This window comes from Poecilia reticulata, linkage group LG3 (assembly GCF_000633615.1).
Source record: "Poecilia reticulata strain Guanapo linkage group LG3, Guppy_female_1.0+MT, whole genome shotgun sequence".
Lineage (NCBI taxonomy): Eukaryota > Metazoa > Chordata > Actinopteri > Cyprinodontiformes > Poeciliidae > Poecilia > Poecilia reticulata.
In genome coordinates this window covers 9,925,547-9,940,198 of record NC_024333.1, presented here as the reverse complement: position 1 = coordinate 9,940,198, position 14,652 = coordinate 9,925,547, and the positions used below count along the sequence as shown (strand labels likewise).

The window sequence follows — 14,652 nt, the reverse complement described above, 5'->3', positions numbered from 1 at the left end:
CTCAACCCAATGGGGTCAAAACAGATGTTGCAGCCGCTGTTAGGAAGGTATTTGGCCCCCTAATCTGTAACCATAAATGTTATTATTAAATATCCATGTGTTGTTTGTTCTTATGATTCCTTAGATTGGTCTTTCTGCAGGTCTAGAGCCAGACTACAACATGCAAGACGTTTAATTGTGTTCTCTTTCCTCTCTTCTACTTCTGTCTCCTTTTCCCTTAAACTTTTTCCTCTCCTTTCCTCCCGTCTTCGTCTCTGTGTTCATTGCATTTGAGAAAAATCCAGGGCAATTTCTAACAAAGTTTCACCATAGTGGGGCGTCATGGCGAAAGCCATACTGCTCCACTTGTGAAAGTAAATATACTGGGCTTCACCTTAACACTCATACAACACTTCTGACTGCCACACTGCTGGACATGAAAACAAACAACAAAAATATCCATACCATTCAACGTACACATACTTCAGCATGCAGGTTGTTTCCAGACTGTTTTCAAAGTGAACCTCAGGGTAGCATATCAAACCCAAAGCATAATAATATTTTCATAGTCTTATTATTTTGTTGGCTTAGATTATTTGAAGAAGAAAAAAAGTAGCATGCAGAATTCAAGGAATCACTTTCTGCAATATATCTTTTTCAAATTATTTATAATAATTGTTCTTTAAAGCAATTTTACTAATGGAAAATGATGAACAGATTCTGCACATTTTTTGAATATTTTGCACCGAAGGCTGTGCAGTTTCATTCATAATGGCCATTGCTTTCACTGGTCCTCAACTCTTATACTCTATTTTCTTTGATAAGTTTCTGAACTTGACCACAGTTACACCTAAGACATTAACAAACTCCTGCGAATGGACAAGCTGAGGAGGTAATTCAACTGTCTCCTGTCTAAGACTCTGGTGTGTTGAAGTGCAGACATATTTGCAATGATGCATATATGTATGTCCACACATTGAACACTGTATGTTCCAAACTAGACTACGTTAGGTCAATTGGAGGTTCCAAATTGCCCTTTTAGTGTGAGCGTGTTCATGTTGTGTGTAACCAGCGACCTCTCCGGGGTTCACCCCAGTTCTCGCCAAAGACCACTGGAGTCAAACATCAGCAACTCTGCAAGGATTAAATAACAACCAGTATTAAAAAAATGGTTGGAAAAATGACTGGAGGACTGTTTCCTCCCAGGCAATCTGGCTTACTGCTGACCCAGTCAGTGTCTTTACTGTGACCTAATTGGCAGAACGGTTGCCTATTTAGCTTCTTTTTTTTTTTTTTTAATGCAACTTGAATCAGCCATTTTCACAGTCTGCCTGCAGGGCTGCACTTTCTATTGCAGAGAATGTGACGTTCCAGAGTTCCAGACCCTGTTAGGACAGGAAAGATTTTGGCTGCTAGTAGAGGAAAAGAAAAGATTCAGACAGAAAAAAAAAAAATAATAATACAACTGGCAAACAAAACAAAAAAAATAAAAGAAGTAAAATGCTGCAGCCCTCCCCTCATTTCCACCCCTCTCAGTCAGTGCTGACTGTAGCAGTGCCTTCCCCTCCCTTCCCTTCTCCTCGCTGAGTGAAACTGGGTTTACATAACACACTGCAGTCTGCGATAACGCAGCACACACCGCTGCTGATGGCACTTTCTCATTAAACGCAACACACACACACGCACGCACACGCACACACACACACACACACACACACACACACACACACACACACACACACACACACACACACACACACACACACATTCAGTGTAGTCAAATTTGAATTCTGCGTCTGTCACGAGGTGAGCAGTGCAGCTAATCAAGCTGCAGGTTGAAGAGACGCGCTTCTTCAGTCTTCTACGCACAGACCTGTTGTGAGTGGACGATGGGAAAGTTCACGTTTCCCGCGATGCGCTGCCCACCGCAGCCTCATTATGATTTTTTTTAAGGGCCTTTCAAACACTTGATAATGTGAACAGCTCTGTTACAACACTGCAGTCCTGAGTAGAAGGCACACAGGGGGAGGATGCAGACATTTTATGTAAGCTAGTAACTTCTGCACCTCTGGGCTGCTGCAGCCAGATCTGTCTGGACAGGGTGGTGAGACTGGTCCCATTGGAGGACTGTCGTCCATCTCCGGGACACTCTGCACGTCTGCGTGTGTGAGGGAGAGAGATAGATAGATAGAGAGCGAGAGACGCTGTGCGTCATTCTGGCAGCTGAACATGAATCAGTAACCACGCTCTTGTTCTCTCCTTTCTCCTCTTACTGTGCGGCTCAAAAGGGATCAAGTCACAATGCCTCACCTCGCTGTGCTCCAACAGCTGGAGCACTGACGTCGATAACTGAGCTGCATACCTGCTGATGATCCCGCCGCAGCTTCAGGATCTGCTGGAGGGTAAACAGTATAATGCTGCCATTAAAAAGATCCAGCCAGGGAAAACGCTTCTGAAGGGGGCTATTATCTCCCACAGCGCGTCCTTTTTCTAAACGGCCTGATTTGCCCTGCTTGAACTCCAGGCTTTTACTCAGTTACTTAAAAACATTAGCAGTTGCATAATACATGCCTATGCCAATGTTCATCACACGGTACAACCTGACTTGTACCATGTGACGAAAGTGCTTTTCACTACAGATAGGTCTCGGTTCTCCAGGATCACTTTGTGAGTTTGTAACCAGCTCCGTGAAATTCTTTGAGTCTCTTTGCAGACGAAGCTTATCCTTATCCCACCTGAGTGAAGTCGCCCACCTGCTGCAAATTAAACGTAACTGGTGTCAAATATTTCTGCTGCATCAGCAAAAAAAAGTTTTTATGTGCAGCTGACATTTTAAAGATATTAACAAATGTTTCCAGAGGTTGTCAAAGGTCAGCCAGCTCTCCCACATTTACAAAATCAAACAAATTTGGTGTCACAAGAATCTCTGCTGCACAAATGCAGCACAATTATTTCATATAAACTTTGCTCGATTTTATTAATGTTGGGGGTCGAGGTAGGTTCTTCTAACAATTTCACTGGGGTCCTGTTTTCACAAAAGTTCTGATCTTTTTTCGAAGCCTAGATAGAAAAGGAAAGTTCCCATCATGATTTACTGCGAATAATACGATGATTTGAGCAGAATCAGGCAGCATCTCAGTCTATTATTTTGAACTAAGAGTCTAAATGTGGTTCGCATAACAAACAAGGGAAATTGTGTTTGGTTGACCTTTTGTTTATTGTAGCAATTCTCCCTGGTAAATTTTGTCATATTGTTGGAAAGCCCACTTATTTCCCCTTAAATAAGGTCATATAAAAAAAAATAAAAAAATAATAAAAAAAAGTGGTTTAACCAGCAGATACACGGACTTTTTCTGAACTCCTAAATACCTTCATGTCAAAGATGTCTTAAAAAGAAACACTGTGGTAGTTAGGGGATATGTGAGAAAAAATTTAATAAAATAAATTTGCAATGCTGTATGAAATAATACAGCATTGCAAGGAAAAGGAAGCGAATGTCCATCATGGAGGCTACATTTCAGAGGAGTTATTCTTTGTATTCCCGTTTCTCAGCACTCTTACTTTTTAAATCCTTTACAGAGGAAGGACCATAAACACTTTTTACGTTAAAAACATCAACTTGATAAAGTTAAGACAGAATTTTTTTTTTTTTCCAGAAACCTGTCATCTACTCTGGGGAGGGGAAGATGGAGTCACATGATCAAAACTTGATAAAGGTCATAGTTCAGGCGACACGGGTTATCCTGCTGATAACATTTTAAGGCTGCTGGAGGTCACACTGACCACTTTTGCTTATCTCTGTTGTCTTCATGTTATGCATTCTTCGTATATTTTGCAATGATTGCTGCAGTTATCATTGCAGCAATCGTTGCTGCAATGATAACTGCAGCATGTGAGCTTTATGCCCTAAAAAGCTCACACAGTTCAGTGCGTCTGCGGCGGCCTTCTCTCTGCTCTCGGCCGGTCGAGGCAGCTGCGCTGCTCGTTCTCAACCTTCTCACCTTTTTGGTGAACTGTTTTGAGAAACTCTTTCTTGTGAATCGGTGCTCTACAAATAAACCAAGTTGATTTTCTATGAGCTGCGTGTGCATCTCTGCATTCAAAATGAATGAACTGAAGCAGAATCAAGGCCCTGGATAATAACATTTAATGCTTAACTGGATTGTTTAAGGTAAATTGTGTTTTTAATGTTTTTATTTGTAAGAAAACGAATACTAGGAAGGGTGATTTAGTAACAAACAGTAGGACAAAATGTATTTTCTCCTCCAGCGCTTCACTCATCTCCAAATCTCAAATCCAAAAATGCCCTTCAAGCTTGGCCGTTTCTTGTGAAACTACATTGTCGAGTCCCTTTGCTCAAGGGTCCGTTTCGTCTGCTGAAAGACCGCAAGTACTTCCAGCACAAAACCTGCAGGGCATTTGACTAAAACTAATTTAGCAGTCGCAGCTTCTAGGTTCATTCGATCGGCTCATCGTCGAGCCGGCGGCGGCCGTCTAACGAAGGTTTTGTTTGTTGTCTGGAAGCCGAACTAAACATTATGTTTTATAATCTCAAAACAACCGTGTGATTCATGCATGATTCATAATGCAAAAATAAAAACAAGCGGAGGCTTCCCGGGGAAGCTCCGGTTACATAAGACGACCGTTTATTTCTCACCTCTCTGCTGTACAGAAAATAAACAACCTAAAACACACACACACAGATCATAAGAAAATATACAAAACATGGCTATTTATACGCCAGGTGGACTGACCACTGATGATACAGTGGAAAAGGCAAAAAAAAAAAAAAAAAAACTAATTAAAAAAAAAAAAAAAGCTATTCGTCGTCATCTTCCTCCTCTTCGTCACTGATGACATACTTCTTAGCCTTTTTAGTGGTCGTTTCTTCCTCGTCTTCTGCCTTCCTCTTGCCTGATCCTTCGCCCTCCTGAGAACAACAAAAGGATAAGAAGAGATTACAGAGCTGACGGCAGAAGACGTTCAGTCTGGCTTCCCGGCGATTTCTGTTTATCACGCCAAGCTGTGTGTTTTTTGTGACATCGTCTTCTCTTGATTTGAGGAAAAACATCGGTGCGGGATGTAAACAAACAGGACTTCCTGTCCAGTTCAGTTCACATCAGGATAAGTGGAAAAGGTTTCACCGTCCACAGTGTACTGCCTCACACTGCCCCCTGCCTGTTCCACCGGGGCGCTGCGCCTTACCTCGTCACTGTCCAGCTTCTTGGCCTTCATCAGCCTTTGGGCTTTGTCATCGTCAGAGCCTTCGTCGCTGTCCGATGAGTAGATCCTCGCTCTCTCCTCTGGAATGCAGACGGGGGAATTGTGAAGAACGAATATCGGCGAGAAACAAACAACGAACAGAAAAAAATTTAAAAACGAATGCGGCTACCTCTCAGGCCTCCTCCTCCCTTGTATTTACTCTTGATGGCCGCCAGGCTGATGGCCTCCTCGCCCTCCTCCTCGTCGTCGTAGCGGTCGGGCTCCAGGTAGCTGCTGCTCAGGCCCCTCTGGTGCTGCTTCTCCCTCATCCTCCTCTGCTGGGACTCTCTGCGGATCGACGCCCGCAGACGCTCCTCTTCTTTCTGCCGAGACAGACGTCGGACGTAGTTAGATTTCATCACCAACAAAAAAAGGAACGAAAAGGAACAATCTGAACAGCAGGTTAAGGCCTCAACATCTGAAATGACAGATGTGACTCTAGTTGCAAAAGCTTTACTTTATTTTTTTAAAGAGTTGTTTTTACTACCATATTTTCCGCACTATAAGGCGCACCTAAAAACCTTCAATTTCCTCAAAAGCCGACAGTGCACCTTATAATTCGGTGCGCCTTATATATGGACCAATATTGAGCCACAACAGGTCTAGCAACTACGGTGAGCAGCTGCCAACTTCATTTTCCCTGTAGAAGAAGAAGCGCGCAGTGCATGCTGGGATAGTTGTCAGAATGCTGGTTTGTAATCTATTAATAAAGTTTGACTGACCTATCTACCTACCGACCGTCTAGAATCAGGGTCTGCAGGTCATTTAGCACCACGTTCTTCACGTTTTGTTTTTTTTTATAAAGTTTTTTTTTTTTTTCTAGATAAAATTATTTACAAGAAGTTCTGTGTTTATGTTTGGGCAATGTCAGATATTTCTGCCATCTTACGGAGGAATGCTTACCAAAATCAGAGGACGGCTTCAAATATGACAAACAAGCTCCACCTCACCGTATCGTGTCTAAATTCCATAGTTTAGCTCAAGTTTTCTGATTTTTCGGTCAGTTTCCAGATTGCTTTCATGTCCAAGTAAAATATTTCAAGAGTATTTGCAATAAGCTAGTGAAAGGCCTTTATTATTCCCTATAGTATAATACTAAAACTCAATGGAAGGTATTTAAAAATCAAGAGAATGAAAGTAGAAAGGATCTGTGAAGTAAAACAAAACACGTTTTCTCAACATTTTCCCTCTTCATTAATGGTTTTAATACAGTTAAGATTTTACTGGAGGGAAATGCTGACCTGTAGTTAAAGTTTTCCAATTTCATTTAGATCCTCCTTTCTCTAGAAATCCGACATATAAGCTACTGCTGCTGGAGATAAGTCAAAGTATCTAGATGTTATTTAAAAAAAAAACAGTCAGGACAAAACAAAACGATACGCTCAAAGATATCAGCTCAACACAATCCCTTTATAAATCTAAAAGCATCCCTTTAAGACGTCACTGGGTTTAGTGAAGCGGGGTTCTCGCCCTCCTGCCAGCCCGGTCGGCTTTGGCTTGGAAAGAAGAAATTCTTGTGAACCAAATCTTGTTCTCAGGCTTCCTTCGCTTGAATAAGCTGTTCCTCTGAACGAAAGCTGCTTTGCTGACTCCGTCTAATGGTAATAACGCTGTTTACTGAGAAACGACAGGCGATAAACCACATGTTAAGGTAACTGTCAGGAACGCTCTCCGACATGCCGACTGAAGATTCACCCACCGAGGCTCCTCCTCATCAGCCGATCCGCACAGACAATAAAACTTTAAGCGATGCCATCAGTCGGGCTTGTTTGGGTTGACCGTGGATAACCGTCCAGCCTCGTGTGTTGATGCTGACACGGTTTAAATTTCGCTGACAGCTGCTTGACCTCGTTACGCAAGTGCGGCAGGTTGTGCCTTTATGTAACCCGGTACGATGCTTATCAGCAGCCGGCCTTATGCAAACCCCTTCAGCCTCAGCTGAGACAAAAGGATTCCACAAAGAAAGGTCAACACAAAAAAAAAAGGAAAGCATAGATGGACAGGATGCCAAGCGAGCATTACTTTGATCATTTCGTTGCGCTGTGACTCGGGATCCCTTCCAGCCATGGGGAGGATTCTGATCTTCTGCGTCTTTGAGCAGCGGTCGGCCAGAGACAGCGTCATCTTCCTGTGGGTGGCGCTGTCTGTGGAGTGGGGTCTGGAGACGCACAAGAAAAACACAATAAATGGTAAATTACTAAATGTGGGTAGTAATGTTATTTTCTAAACTAGAATAACTTTAACACCACCAAAGAAACAAAAAAAATAAAAATAAAGCAAAATCTAAAGGAAACTTTCAAATGTTACATTTTGGATCTTTGTTCACCATCATAACAACCCACTTCAAACTACTTCATTGTGAAATTTGTATTATCAAAGATGTAGCACACCTTTTGTACTTTCTAGGAAACCTTTAATCGCCAGGCTTCCAAGAACCTGGTACCATCTTCTGTTAAGTAATCTGTAATGTCCGGAGTGTGTCAGGTTACGATGCACCTGATCATATGGGCTGAATTCCCTAAATTACCCCTGTGTGATCCAGGAAAATTCCCGAAAAGTCCCTTAAAAGTCCCAGGAGGAATGGGAAATTTTGAGGTTTCTTGACCATTTAGATCTGGAAAGGTATTTTCTAAGCGCAGAGCACGAACCTCAAAGTTACAAGAAGTTACGTGTCCCTAACGGAAAAGTATCCAAGAAAGTTCTTGAGAGTCAGTTTACTTCAATCAGGTCAGCTCACAGATAACCTAAACATTGTTTTCTTCATATTTAAGGAACAATGTTGTAAATTAAAACATCTTCTAAATGAGAGAGAACATTACTCCAAACAGTTAGTACTCTGGGAACAGCTTTGGCTCTAATCTTCCCAATAATCCACCAAGACATAATGTAATGCTCGGTGCGGGAGCCGGCTGGGTCGAGATCACACTAAAACCAGGTCTGGACGACGGCTGACCGGACTCATGCATTCTGAGAAGACGGAACATTCAGGCGGGCTTGAGGGGGGCAGTAACAGGCTTAAATGGCTCTTATTGAGAGAAACCTGGCCAGCTTGTACAAGGTGATTCAGAGACTTACAGCATAGAGTACATTTCTGAATGATCCCTGGTTGTTTTGTTGTTGTTGTTGTTTTTTTTTGGCACACTGACGCTTGTTTGCTGCTTGTTGTGCTGTCAGAGCGCCAGACGCAGGCGGGTTATCTCTAGCTACTCATTCTGTGCTGCTCAAAAAAAACAGAGAGTGAGAGATTTCAGTCCTGAGTGCAACAATTTCACGCTACCTGAACGTGAGTTTGGTTTTGAACACAGCCTGTCCCTGCAGTCCCGTTCCCTGTCGGATGAACAGGTGGTTGTGGTCTCCCTGGAGAGGAGCTTTGTACACGTCAAACACCTCGTTGCCCAGGTGGAGGGACATGCTGCGGGGAGAAAGGGACGCTTAAAAAAAACATGTCAAACACAGATAACACCACACCGGTAAAGCTGCAGGATGTAACTTCTATTAAAAATATGTTGTTGTTTTTTTTTACAAACTTGACATGTCACTATATCATAGTTTAATATTAGATAGCTAGTCTGTGGAAAAAAAAAACAAAAAACACGCAAATATACCTCCTCCAAGCGCTACTATTGCCATCTAAAAAAATGCACCGCTCTCGGGAGAAGGAGGAATGCCTGAGCGCTGTCAATCAACCTTGTGTATTCGCTACTCAATGTTCTAATGGAAGAGAAACAACTCCGTAAACCGTTTATCCGCCGTCATCCTAACTAGCCTGAGCGTTCGTGACAGACTCTGCAATCAGGAAGAAACTGCAGCGTAGCAAAGAGCAAAGGATGAGCAGCGCACACATGAGGTGATTGACGGCACTGAGATTTGTTGTTTCTGATTTGTTGTTTAGAGTTAGCAGTGGGAGAAGGCAGAGAAGCTCAATTTTTCCCACACACAACCAGTTTCATACCGCACTGTTTTGACATGGCGACAGTTTCAATAAATATGTAAAATAAAAAAATAAAAATTAAGCGACATACTACAGCTTTAAGCTGGCTGTAACGCATTAGCACACACACACACGTGCACACACACACACACGTGCGCACACACACACACACACACACACACACACACACACACACACACACACACACACACACACACACACACCTGCCGTCAGACCACTTGACAATACGCGCGTTGCTCTCTCGTGTTTCATTGCCCTCCTCGTCTCGTTTCACTCTCCACCTGATCGTGTTTTCCACCTGCGGTGGGATAAAAGGAGCATAAATGAGCAAACATTCAGCTACTATAACAAAAGTGTCAGTTGTATTTTGATTCAGCAGAGACGTGCCTTAAGTTTGAGTCTGGTCCGTCCTTCCTCATCCAGCATTTCTTCATCCTCAAACTCATCCTCATAGTATTGGGGATCAAAGGGTCTACAAAAGGGAAAAACTCCAAATAAATCTCTTTTTTTTAACATGTTGGACCATCTCCAGTGTTCATTTCTACATTTCGGGGGTTCTGACCTGGGCTCCACTGACAGGAAGTTGGGAAGCTTGACAAAATAAAGGTCTGACCCCAGGTCTGTGCTCACTTTGGGGATCTCCACTTCTATGCGCGTTTCAGGCGCAGGATCCTCCTCCGCCTGCTCCCCCTCCATGCCGTCCTCTCCATCCTTTGCAGAGGCAAACACACAGTAGGATTCAATGCAGAGCGATTCAATGCTTCTATGACTAGATCAAGAAGAAGAAAATAAATAACCAAATGAGAACGGATGGATACCAGAGGCTGCCCCGGGGTCGGCGGCTTCTCTGCGTCGCTGTCCGAAGAGATGTCGTCAGCTTCTCCAAACAGATCGTCTGCAGCCGCTTTCGTTGCTGCAGATCAGAAGGCAGAATAAACCACATTGGAAAAAAAAAGAAAGCAACAAAATGTCACATCTAATGTGGACGAGGAACATTTCCTACGCTTCTTTGTGTCGCCGTCGCTGTCTGAATCTGAGTCCGACGCGGCTTTGGGTTTGGTTTTCTGTCTGATGAAGTCATCTTCGCTGTCGCTCCCCTTTGCAGACTCTGCAGCGAATGAGATCCAGGGCATGTGAAGGAAAAACAAAGCAACTTCCACACGAGCACATGTTTTCACTCAAGGAAGGCTTGTGATCGCGCACGAAAGGTCGAGCCAAGAACTTCGTCTCGTATTAACCACAAGATGAATCGATCGCATTTAACAGTAATCCGCAAAAAGAAAGAAAGAAACAACGTTTAAAGATTAGCGCGCCATCGCCTCGCGACCCTCTTCACGTGCCTCAGCCCTTTCATCTTCAGAACCACGGGACTGTACCTGGCTTCCGGGTCCTCGGCCCATCGTCGTCAGAGTTCTCCCTGTCCTCATCGGAGTAGTGACGCTTCTCCTCCTCGTCCTCGGACTGGTCGCTCTTGGCGCCGCCTCCCCACTTCTCGTCGTCAGACTGGTTCTCCTGGCCAGAAGCGCCCCCTTCGGAGAGAGGGGTGCCCGGCCCCGACGGCGGAGTCCCGGGATCGCTGTGCACGCTGGTCCCGAGACACAACGAAGGCAGTCAGGGAAATGAGACTGACGGCTTAACAACAAACATTCCCAAAATGGAGAAATGAGGTCATGTTAACAGCGAGTTTTGTTTGTAATTCCCTTCAAGCTATCCAGTTATGTAAAAAAAAGTTACCACAAACAATGAGATAAATTTTCACATATTTCAACTCTTTTTTTTTTCTATCTATGAGAAAAAAAAAGAGTAATAACTATATTAATTAGACATAAGAAATGTGTTTCCTAAATGAGGAAAAGTTAGGACACCCTGCCCTGTAAAGACTAGCTCAAGTCTCTGACATCATCCTCACTTCCACCTCTGAGATGCTTGAACATAAAGCCCGTTTCAAGTCGCAGTAAAGTTTCAATCTGGGCTTTGACTAGGCCGACGACTTTCCATTTCTTCCTTCTCAGTCACACCTGGATGGATGCAATGTTTTGCGTCGCTTTCATAATGCAGAGCCTCACATTATTATTCGCAGACAAACTGTCCTCATTTTTTTAGATGACTTGTCTGGTCCCAGCAGCCACCATCCGCATAGCAACAAAATGTCAGAATTCACTTGTTTGTCACAAAATTTACCAACCAGATTTTTTTTTTTGCTCACTGATACCATTTCATACTTTTTTTTCTAAGTCAATACCTATTTTCTTAACAATGTATAAAGACGTGACGCAGTTTTTTTTTTAATCCAACAGAAAATAAAAGACTTTACAGCCCTTTATTGTTCCCATTTATGCTTCAAAGCATACGTCCCTGACAAAAGACAATTTTGTCCATTTTATTTGTTATTTCTGTAGTTTTGATTATTCATTTTTCTACATTTAAAATGTCTTACAATACCCAGTGTTAAATGTTCATTAGGAACATTAGGATTGTGTTTATTGATCTTTAAGAATCCGCTGAATTATTATTATGCCATTGCCATTATTTTTACATTCTTCCTTGAAAATGATCTCAAAACAACAATATTATCGTTTATCGCAATAACTTCAGGGACAATTTATCGTCCAGCAAAACTCATTGCATCCCATACCTTCTGTCTGAACGAACGCTGCCCCTCTCAGAACGAGGGCTCCCGCCACCGGACATCCCGCTGCTCGCCGGGCTCCCTCCATCTGACCGGTTCCCTGCATCTTCGTCGTCCTCGTCCTCCTCCCGCTGGTCGTGCTCCGACCCACTGTGCTGCTCTGCGTCCGAGTGATCGTTCTCCCCCTGGTCGGAGTGGATGCTGGCGTCCGACTGGTTCCCAGAGTGTTCCGACTGGTTATCGCTGCCACTGCGCTGCTCGTCCTCGCTGTCATCGCCGAACAGCTCCTGTAAGGCAGGAGGGGGAGGTCGCACTATGCTTCACCTTTGATGCAAATTAACGCTACCTGCATTTATTTGTTTTAAAAGGCAGCTTTCTATCCAACAAAGCTATCTGCGGGTAAATTCCTATGCAACTGATAAGTCTGAAACAACAACGAAAAAAATTTATTTGTCACAGCATAAAACCGAGATGGAGACTTTGTAAAAGTGGAATTTTACGACTGCATAGAAGGGTGCCAACCTTGTTCATGCTCGGCTTCCCTGCCTCCTGCCCTTCATCATCATCGTCGTCATCATCCCGCTCCCTCTCACTGTCGCTGCCGGAGGCGTTGCTGGCAGATCGAGGTCTCTCCTGCTCCGAGTCTGATCCAGAGCCGGAGTTGGACTCTGCCAAGCCGTAAAAGAAACCAAATTTTTATTACTGAAGAAGTGTGGCACAAGAGATGCACCAATCAGGCTTTTCATGACAAATGTGGGCTTCAGGTTTGGTCCTGATTAGTAGGCGTGACAGAGACAAAAAAATGCTGTAGATTCTTTGTTAAAGTTCACAGTTATGAAAAGAAGGAATTCCAAGATCATCTCAATAATCTTGGGATAGCATATTAAAGAATACACCTTTATTTACCTGGTCTTAAGATAAAATGCATCAAAATACATGCTGTTGGTTGATGGAGTTAAAGCCAAAAGACTGAAGAGAGCTTTTGTTGTAATTGTTCAATTATTCAATTTATAGTTAAATATAGAAAACTACAATCTTAACTTGGCTTCTCGTGTCTTTGATCCAACCAAAACAGATGGCATTCATGTTGAACGCTTGCATAAACTTAGCTCTGATTAGTGTTTGGCTGATCAGAAATCAGCGCTGTAAATTAATGTTTTGGCAAGTTAAAATATTTCGATCTCCTATGTTTAATGGAATAAACTACGGAGTCCGTCTGTGGACATCGAAGAAAAAAAATAGAAATCATGGTCACGACTTGATTAAGTGTTAAAGTTTTATTTTTTTCTCTCCGATGTCTTCAGACGGGCCCCATAAAAAACAGACAACAATAAATCATGTTGATTAACGTCTCATGCACAGAGAGCCGCGTTTAACTTCCACTTTTACAGGTCAATCATCACGCTCACATTCTGAGAGTCACGTTGCAAAAGATATTTACATTTCCTAAAGAGACAACTGTACAACCCAACACCGAACAGTCTGCAGCTGGGAGATTTCAGTACCTCTTTGATCGTTGTCGCTGTCTCCATCACTGCCGAATAATTCACCCCGGTCCGCCATTTCTTCCAAACTGTTGGAAGCTCAGATCTTCAGGAAGTGATCACCGAGCAGCAGGAAGTGCTTTACTTCTGGGTCACGACCATGCTGTGTTGTAGTAAGGTATGTCAGACGGTAGGGGGCGGTATTGGACACAAAATCAGGACTTTTGACCGTGAAAGATTCAACTTGTTCAGATGATATTGACGCCGTTTCTCTAGGTACATGTTTTCCTATTATCCAGTTCTTTTGAGAACAAATAAAATAGTAGTAATAAATAAGTAAATAATAAACTAATATTTCAAGATGGAGATATATAAGTGGCTCAACTCCACAGTGTATAAATGTAATAAATGGATTTAAGTCAGCTATACACAAAGTGAGAACGTGCACATCTGTATAATGGAATACAGGAAAATATGTTCATTCAACACTTCGCAAATGAGGGCTAATATGCTGCTATATTTGGAGATGTATATTTATATTTATATATCAGGGGTGCACTGATTTATCAACCAGACGATTTATTGACCAGCTGATTTATCAGCCGATTGTCTTACTTTTTTTTAAAAGATGGGTGATCTGCCGATACTTACATGTGAAATTGATCTTATCCACCAATTTTATCTACCTCAGCAAAAGTCTAAAAATCAAACAGTGTCCTCTTCTTCTCTGCCATGAAGAGGTTTGACTGATAGACTGGTCCACCAGGTCATGTCTGCACATTTGTAGTTAACAACAGGCACGCCATTGTTACCAACTTAGCTACTTTCTTGCAACATTTCAGACAAATTAATTGGTACAAGGATTAGAGGACTTATGTCTCAGCACGATCTAGAGAAACTCATCCATGCGTTGATCTTTAGCCGCATTGATTATTGCAACAGCGTCTTCACAGGTCTGACTAACAAATCAAACAGCTGCAGCTGATCCAGAACGCTGCTCTGCATCCCCAGAACCAGAACCAAACTACCAAAACTGTAATCGATGCAAATACTTTAGTTTCATATTCATGTAAAACATTTTAAATATTCACAAAGTAGTCAAAAGAAATCTAAATATTTATAAAAAATAAAAATTCTAAATACATGATCAAATGTCAGAAATACAGACATATTTGTGTATATTTTACATACACCATATATAAATAAATGACTATTTTCCTCTTTACATTTTATTTTATTTTATTTTGCGTGAGGGCGGGACAAGGTACGCCATTGGTTTACGTGGGACATTCTGTCTTTCTATTGGTTCCTTTCGACGTCAATCACGGGTCCCCTCTGTTCCCTCT

The 14,652-nt window shown here is 42.6% G+C and overlaps 1 protein-coding gene across 1 annotated transcript; it reads right to left on the bottom strand.

The window, feature by feature from the left end:
- Positions 1-4,608: 4,608 nt before the first annotated feature.
- Positions 4,609-13,436, bottom strand: leo1 (LEO1 homolog, Paf1/RNA polymerase II complex component). Its single transcript, XM_008404563.1, has 14 exons — positions 13,328-13,436; positions 12,345-12,490; positions 11,829-12,109; positions 10,570-10,778; positions 10,197-10,301; positions 10,012-10,106; positions 9,756-9,904; positions 9,581-9,665; positions 9,397-9,491; positions 8,519-8,653; positions 7,264-7,399; positions 5,372-5,564; positions 5,185-5,282; positions 4,609-4,909 (listed from the first exon to the last, which is right to left on the bottom strand). Exons 1-14 carry the CDS (start codon positions 13,383-13,385, stop codon positions 4,799-4,801), a joined length of 1,896 nt encoding a protein of 631 aa, XP_008402785.1. The 5' UTR covers positions 13,386-13,436; the 3' UTR covers positions 4,609-4,798.
- Between the last annotated feature and the right edge of the window lie 1,216 nt (positions 13,437-14,652).

Excerpts from the sequence above, each read along its gene's own strand:
- leo1 (XM_008404563.1), bottom strand. The coding sequence starts at position 13,385 with ATGGCGGACCGGGGTGAATTATTCGGCAGTGATGGAGACAGCGACAAC. Across the intron at positions 10,779-11,828 it reads AGCGTTCGTTCAGACAGAAG|CGTGCACAGCGATCCCGGGA; the intron begins GTATGGGATGCA and ends TCTCGGGACCAG. Across the intron at positions 8,654-9,396 it reads GTCAAGTGGTCTGACGGCAG|CATGTCCCTCCACCTGGGCA; the intron begins GTGTGTGTGTGT and ends TTCTCCCCGCAG.